This window comes from Olea europaea, unplaced genomic scaffold (assembly GCF_002742605.1).
Source record: "Olea europaea var. sylvestris unplaced genomic scaffold, O_europaea_v1 scaffold2125, whole genome shotgun sequence".
In the NCBI taxonomy this organism is placed as follows: domain Eukaryota; kingdom Viridiplantae; phylum Streptophyta; class Magnoliopsida; order Lamiales; family Oleaceae; genus Olea; species Olea europaea.
Genome location: NW_019239211.1, coordinates 24,087 through 32,793, shown reverse-complemented (window position 1 = coordinate 32,793; position 8,707 = coordinate 24,087). Strand labels below are relative to the sequence as shown.

Genomic DNA, 8,707 nt, shown 5'->3' with positions numbered 1-8,707 from the left:
TCCTTAAAACTTTGAGGTTCATTTTCTAACAAATACGTTAGAAAATCAGGCCCAAAGATGGTTGACATCCTAGCCCTCTTACTTCGTCTAGGTTGTTCATTTATAGATTTTTGATCTATAGTCTCTTCGTTTTCACGAGATCTCTTTTGTGAATTTGATTCACCTTGCATGTTATAAGGAAAAGTATTTTCGAAAAATATAGCATCCCTTGATTCAATAATTGTATTAACATGCATATCAGGTATTTCAGACTTATATACCATAAATTTGTACGCATTACTATGGTAGGCATAACCAATGAATACACAATCAATGGTTTTAGGTCATATCTTAACCCTTTTAGGTTTAGGAACTACTACCTTAGCTAAACATCCCCATACCTTCAAGTATTTATAATTAGGTTTGTGAGCTTTCCATACTTCATAAGGTATCTTTTGCGTTTTTCGATGTGGTAGTTTGTTAAGAATATAGTTGGCAGAAAGCAAGGCTTCCTCCCACAAGTTCTGCGGTAATCCAGAACTTATTAACATAGCATTCATCATCTCCTTCAATGTTCGATTCTTACGTTCAGCAATACCATTAGATTGAGGAGAATAAGGCGCGGTAGTTTGATGAATAATTTCGTGTCCCGAACAGAATTTCTCAAATGGTGAATCATATTCACCACCTCTATTACTTCTTATGGCCTTAATATTTTTGCTAAGTTGATTTTCAACTTCTAACTTGTAGTGTTTAAACACTTCAATTGCTTCGTCTTTGCTTTTGAGCAAATACACATAGGAATATCGAGTACAATCATCGATAAAAGTGATAAAGTACTTATTACCTCCTCTAGTTTGAACAAATTTTAAGTCACATATGTCGGTGTGAATTAAATCTAGGGGTTCGGTACTTCTTTCAACAGAACGAAAGGGTAGACGTGACATTTTGGCTTCTATACATATATCGCATTTGTGATTAGGATTTAAATCACACTTTGGTAATAAATCTGATTTGATTAGTCTACGCAAAGTGTTATAACTTGTATGTCCTAATCGTTCATGCCAAATGTTAAATGACTCAAGCAATGAAGAAGAAGATTTATTCTTATTCATAATTGGAGGTACAACAGTCATTACATTTAATTTAAAGAGCCCCTCATTTAGGTAGCCTTTTCCTACAAACATTTCATTCTTTGAGAGTACAAATTTGTTCGAGACAAATACTAGCTTAAACCCGTTCTTACTTAGTAGAGAACCAGATACCAAGTTCTTCCTAATATCAGGCACATGAAGAACATCATTCAGAGTGAGCTCTTTTCCACTTGTCATTTTCAGCACTATCTTCCCATGTCCTTCTACCTTGGAAGATGACTAGTTTCCCATGTAGAGATGTTCATCATGATCCATTGCTTTGTAGGTAGAGAACATCCCGCGGTTTGAGCATATGTGACGAGTAGCTCCAGTATCTACCCACCACTCCTTAGTGTTTCCAATTAAGTTGCATTCAGAGACGACCGTAGAAAGATTCATGTCTTGTACCTTATCAGTGAGGTTCTCATGTTCTGTTACATTGGCCTGGTTAGTTTTTCCCTTCACATTTTTTTGGCTTTCGACAATCCTTGAATCGATGTCCTGCCTTGCCACAATTGTAACAGTTGTCTTTAAATTTTTTAGCAGTTTTTGAAGAACCAATTTGTCCTTCCAAATTGTGCTTCCTCTTTTTGCTTGTCTTGAAGCCTCCTTCTACAATGTTGGCTTTTGATTCCATCGAATTAGATGCACCATTCCTTTTTTCAGTTTTGCGATTGTCTTCTTCTATTCTCAATCGGATAATGATATCTTCAAGTTTCATTTCCTTCCGCTTGTGCTTTAGGTAATTCTTGAAATCCTTCCATGAAGGTGGTAATTTCTCAATTAGTGCAGCGACTTGGAATGATTCACTTAGTTTCATTCCTTCGGCATGGATGTCGCTAAGTATGATCTGAAGTTCTTGAACTTGGGATATGACAGTCTTGTTGTCAACCATTTTATAATCCAAAAAACGACCAACAATAAATTTCTTCGTGCCGGCATCTTCGATTTTGTACTTTGTGTCCAAAGATTTCCACAGTTCTTTTGCGGACTCAGCATTGCAGTACACATTATATAATGTGTTATCCAGTCCATTAAGTACATAATTTCTGCATAAGAAATCAGAATGCTTCCATGCATCAACTGCAGCCAATTTTTCAGCATCACTGTCTTGCTCGGTATATGAAGGCGCGTTTTCTTTGAGAAATTTAGCCAGATTTAATGTCGTCAGATAAAAAAACATTTTTTGTTGCCAACGCTTGAAATCTGACCCATTAAACTTTTCTGGTTTTTCCCCGGTCATATTCGGGAGTGTGATACCAGAAGTTGCCATTTCTGAAACACAATCAGAAGATCAACGATAAGAAGGAGTAGAAACAGAAACAAAATAATAATAGAACAAAATTCGTTTTGAGATTGTTGTTTCTGGAGTTTGAAGTTACTCCTTCGAAAACAATCCGACAGAATCACCTGAATGTAAGAATTTGATCAACGGGATCTAAACAGTAATTCGAGCCCACCGATTTCACGATGTTTCCTTAAAACGAATTTGCTGCCTTCAATGGTGCTAAAGGCGTCCAGCAATCATTTCTCAGGATAGAACGAATTTTCATCTCCTACGGAAGCAGCACTGCAATCTGCAGGAGTTCCAACGAACTCAATGAAGTGTGTTTTATTTCGAGACAATATCAGAACGAGAGAGAGGGAAATGAGATTCAAAACACAGAAAGTTTGCAATGAAAATGGTGTGAATTTTTTGGTAGAAAGGCTGGCTATTTATAGACTTGTTCGTGGTCATTCGAACAGTCATCACCTTTCAGACAAACTTCAAAAATTCGAACAGACATGCTGTTCTTAAAAGTCGTGTCTGTTAAGTCGGTTAACAGTCGGCTAACAGTCGACTGTTTGGTCGGTAAACAGTCGAAACAGTCGATTGTTAAAAGAAAATAAAACACCCGGAATAAGCCAAAATTTAAATTTCATATTGTACCCAAGAATTTGATTATTTACAATTTGGCCCAAAACTTTAAATAAATTTTGTCCAAAAAGTTAATATAGTGTAAAGGTTCACCCACACCCGCACCGAACCGGACTGACTCGGACTCGGACTCGGACTTGGACAGGGCACGTGCTCGTGCCATGCCGAGCCGAGCTGGCCGGCCGGTCTGACGGACGGCGACGGCGGCTCGCGCGTGTGGGTTTATGACCGAACCCAATAGGATATAGGTCTTCCCCCTTCCAAAGACTATTGGTACCCCTTGGGGCCCAAACCCAATTCCAAACTTCCACCTTATAAACCACACCAAAGTTTCCTTACTTTCCTATGTGGGATAAGTGTTTGGAAAATCAAATTCTTCCATAATCCTTAGTTTATGTGGGTTACTTTAACACTTAATATTTCATTCAATTTTAAATGGTCTTCGATAAATAAATATATCACGTTAATCATCTCGCGGAGTAGAACGTGAATGTGCTAGGTCCCGTATTAATTAAAAGGTGGGTCCCACTGAAATTTGGGCTCAAAGTTGACCCATTAACCATTTTTTCAACAATCCCCCACATGAATGAAATGTGTTGGCCTTATTCCAAACGATAGCATCTGATATGTTTTTCAAAGAAAAAATTGAAGAAGACTGCATCGGGATAAGTAGTCAATGACTTTGAACTTTCCCTAGTAAAATCTATCGGAATTCCTTAGCCAATCAGTAGCAAGTTGCTTTGAACAGTCAGCCGTTTAAGGAAACCTAGACAATAGAAGTCACACAGTTTTCTTCGAACATAGTTGGTTCTTACGTTTGTGTCCATTTTGGCCTTGGACATCCCCTTGTTCATAAAGAGTATTCTGCTATACTCCACTTGAACGAATCAAGATATAGAAATCATTAAAAGCGTATCTTAACCTATTTCGCGGCAGCTGGGCACTGGCTCATCATAGGAATGGGTAAAAGTACAATCTTCCCAGTGCATACTAAGTTTTTCACAGTTCGGTTGTCCCATTGAACCTAGATCTTGGGATCTCCAGTCAACTAGGTTGGGTTGCCACCATGGAAACTTTTGATTATTTTATTAGTTTTAATCACATCCCCTTCGATGACCTTTCGACTTGCTCTCTTGTTAAACATTTAGTTAGCGGATCCGCAATATTCTCTTTTGATTTCACATACTCTATAGAGATAATGCCTGTAGAGAGCAATTGTCTAACAGTATTGTGTCTACGACGTATATGTCGAGATTTACCGTTGTACATTACATTTTGTGCCCTACCAATTGCTGATTGACTATCGCAATGGATACATATAGCGGGCACATGTTTTATCTAACATGGAATATCTTCTAGAAAGTTTCGTAGCCATTCGGCTTCTTCTCCGACTTTTCTAATGCAATGAATTCAGATTCCATTGTTGATCTAGCTATACATGTTTGTTTTGAAGATTTTCATGATATTGCAGCACTTCCAAGTGTAAAGACATATCCACTTGTTGATTTGGAGTCTTTAGTATCTAATATCCAATTTGCATCACAGTATCCTTTAAGTACTGCTGCATATCTCGAATAGTGCAATCCAAAATTTTGGGTATGTTTTAAATACCCTAAAACTCTAACAATAGCTTTCCAATGATTAGTGCTTGGATTACTTGTATATCGACTTAGCCTACTAAAAACTGGTAACAATCTTGATTGATTTTCCGGTTCTTGGCTAAAATGGCCGGTTCGACCGATTATGTACCGATTTTTCCATTTTTGGCTAATTAATTAGTATCGGACCGGATTTGTGGCCAGTTCTCAGAAAAATCGAGAACCGACTGGTCCAATTCGGTTTTCAGAACATTAGTTATACCCCTAGCTTTTTTTCCTTTTTTTTTTTTTTTGTATTCTAATATAACTCTCAATTAATTAGTATATCTTGATGGTTTATGTTCATATATTTTGTTAGCATGTGAAAAATATTTTGTTGAACTTTTGTATTTGTTGTTTATCTTTTTAATATAAAAATACAATGAATAAAATAAGTATGTTTACTCCTCCCGGTGAGGTTTTTACTATTATCATGGACAAGATGTGTTATTAGTTGAAGGTTGAAAATAAAAATACGACAAAAAAAATTGAGGATGTAATTGTGAAAGTAGGATCTTCGTTATGGTCAATAAAATTACCCAATTAAAAATTCAAAAATTATGAAAATGTCGATGCTATCCTTCTCTACAAACAAGAAAAAACAGCGAACAAAAAAATAAAAAAGAAAGAAAAATCCATCTAGGGTTGGAGGAAACTATGGAAGACTGGGCGGGTGTTTTCTTAATATTTAATTAAACATAATTTAAGTGAAAAACAATAAAAGTAGATATTAATTACAAATGACAACCATTACCTCTACAATAAGGAGACTGGAGAGTATAAAATCAATTTTTGTATTGAAAAAAACTAATAAGTCTAGATTAAAAATTTTATATATTTCCATGAACAAACATGAATAGAAGTGTTTACTTCAATAGTAATAGACTTTGTTTTAATATTGTATAACAAAATAATGCAAATTTACAAACAATCGGCTTGTGGACCTTCTACAAAAGCTATTGAAAGGATTTTGAAAACCTATCGAATTGTGAAAGTCAAGATCTTTAAATAATAAATTCTATTCGAAGAGCGTATATTATAAACATAATCACACTAAATAATTGAAATGAAATAAGAAGAAATATTTCTTTATTGATTCAAACTGTGTACTTATGAGATGAAGTGCACCACAATTGAATGTGGTAGCTATATTGTCATTTGAAAACAGTTTATTAGGTAAATTTGAGAATCAATAATTAATTTTGGACTTTAGAAGGTAAGAAATTAAATTTTACATAAAACTTAACATAGTAAAAAGAATTATTTATTTCTCCGGTTTTTTTATTCTTAAGAAGGCTGGGATAGACTTTCAATTTAAAACCACGGAAGTCCTTGAATTAGCTCTATGCTAGAAAAAGTTGAAGATTGGTGGTGTATTTTTCTTAAAATAAGATCAAAATCTGCTAAAATTTTTATCTTTCTCACACACACATATATAACATCAAGTGGTTATAACAAACTCTCTCGTGATTTTAGTCAAATACACATTGAGCGTTGGATTAATTTAAATTAGTCACGATTATTTGTCAAATATATATATATATATATATATATACATATGTATATACATATACATACGTACATATATATATATGTACATACGTACATATATATATATGTATGTACGTACATATATATATATGTATGTACGTACATATACATATATGTATATGTACATATATCTGTATATATGTATACATATATATGTTTTTATAAAGATTTTATATGCTTTCAGTAGTAGAAATAAATTATGACAATCTTTCACTAGCCAGAAATGAGTTTAAGGAATAAATATATAAACTTAAAAAATACCACAATGATAATTATATTTTAGCTAATTGATTTGAAGATACTTCTTTGGTTCAATTCAATTCCAATCAAATATAACGATTGGAGAGAGCAAGTAATGCAGAGAAATATGAATGCAGTTTGATTTTATATTTTATAACAAATCATGCAAATTTACAAAATAAATCTGTAATATTCAAATTTTTACATGCTAGATATAGATTTGAGTTTGATTATATTGTTATTTCTAACGAAAATTACGAAGTTAAGCAATTACAAATAAATTTTTTATAAAAATAAACAAACGATAAGATGTTTAAATGAATAAAATTAAGAAACAAAAATAACATGAATGCTATATTAACTATAAATTTAAATTTAAAAGAAAAAGAAACGGAGTAGGTGGGTGTGTCCCCAACCCTGGCCATATGGCTTTTTTTAATTTTTAATCATAAATCTTTTAGGTATTTGTGACTTGTAGTGATGACACGATAGACATAGAACTATGCGTTCAGATTTATTTATTTATTTTATTTATTTTTTGTCTTCCTATTTGCTGTTAGTGTAACAATTGGACTAATTTCCCTTTTTGTCTATTTAATGTGAGGTTTCAATTATGAACTTGGTTTTGTTCGTGCCCTTATTTACACAGTTTTAAAGCTTGCTGAGATGCTTTATTTGTTGAATATTTCGGGCACATCAGAGGAAAATATCAGAGTTATTTTCTCAAACCCACTGGACAGCCCCATCCATTGTGTTCATGTACGATATCGATGCGATTGCTACTAAATGGGATATCTGAAATATCGTAATGAAGGAAAAACATGAATTAAAATTTAATTTATCATTCTATTCAATATTATATAACAAACATGACTACAACGAGGGATTTTCTGATCCATGGGAGCAAAGGTAATCCTAAAGGATAAACAAAGTGGGAAAATCATAATTAACTAATCCACTAACAAAAATTTTACAACACAGTCTTATTTATTTCTTGTGCTTTTGATGAGAACATTCTATCTTGGATATAAATCAGTAATTGATATTTCATTTTTAGAGAAGGTTATTGACGTTGACGTGGATTTGTCTGAATCTTGCACTTGGGGCTTGTTATGTTTTCTACTATGGATAAAAAATGCAGGTTGGCCAGGGACAGGAAGAGTAGCCGAATAACTGTTGAGCATCACAAGTATTGAAGTCATGTTTGGTCGTTCATTAACATCTTCTTGAACACACAGCAAGCCAATTTGGATGCATCGAATTACTTCATTCCTAGCATTTGAGTTTTGCAGTGTCGGATCTATCAATTCCAAAGGTTTGTTGTCTCTCCAAAGCTTCCAAGCCTGCACAACAATAGCCAGTCCAATTTTTTTAAGCTATAATCCTAGTTACTATAGTATAATAATAAATAAGAGCAAAGCAAAACGCAAATTTTGGTCGTTCTGTCACAAGTTACTTCACTTGTATCCACAGATTTTTTTTCTTTTTATCTCAAAAACATCATTTTTAACTCCATATATATGGTAAGAATATATGCCAAGTATAACGCATGGACTATCCAATGTGAATGGATGAATAGTATAATTAGACTTTATTTGATCTAGCTAACACGTATATTTAGTATGTAATTGTAAATTGTGTTAATAAAAATGTCCTCAAGAGTAATGTGAAGTTCGCACTTACATAACTTATGAGATCCTCGGCACCATCTGATTCGTAGAAGCTACTATTCTTTTTGCCACTTATGATTTCCAAAACCAAGACGCCGAAACTAAAAACATCTGACTTAACAGAAAAGTGGCCGTGCATTGCATACTCCGGAGACATGTAACCACTACAAGCCAAAAAATCCATAGATATGTCTTAGAGGTAATAAACTCAAGAACATCTATGAAAGTCTTTGATTATAAAAATTCCACTTATTGCCTAACTCGGGAAATTTATACTCAAGGACCACATGAATTAAACATATGTAGAACAGATATATTGCAGAACTTACTATGTCCCAACAATCCTACTTGTATTTGCTTGAGATTGATCAACGATAAATATTCTCGCCATGCCAAAATCTGATATTTTGGGGTTCATATCTCCATCTAATAATATATTGCTAGCTTTGAGATCGGGATGTATAATTCGTAGACGAGAATCTTCATGAAGGTAAACCAATCCACGTGCTATTCCTCCTATGATCTTGTAACGTTTCGACCAATCCAACAGTTCCCATTTCTCTGGATCTTTACATCCAT

At 33.9% G+C, this 8,707-nt stretch overlaps 1 protein-coding gene across 1 annotated transcript; it reads right to left on the bottom strand.

Moving 5' to 3' along the window:
• Window positions 1-7,267: 7,267 nt before the first annotated feature.
• LOC111380316 (cysteine-rich receptor-like protein kinase 10) lies at window positions 7,268-8,701 on the bottom strand. Its single transcript, XM_023003844.1, has 3 exons — window positions 8,458-8,701; window positions 8,142-8,292; window positions 7,268-7,801 (listed from the first exon to the last, which is right to left on the bottom strand). The coding sequence occupies exons 1-3, from the start codon at window positions 8,544-8,546 to the stop codon at window positions 7,475-7,477; spliced, it is 567 nt and encodes a 188-aa protein (XP_022859612.1). The 5' UTR covers window positions 8,547-8,701; the 3' UTR covers window positions 7,268-7,474.
• Window positions 8,702-8,707: the final 6 nt, after the last annotated feature.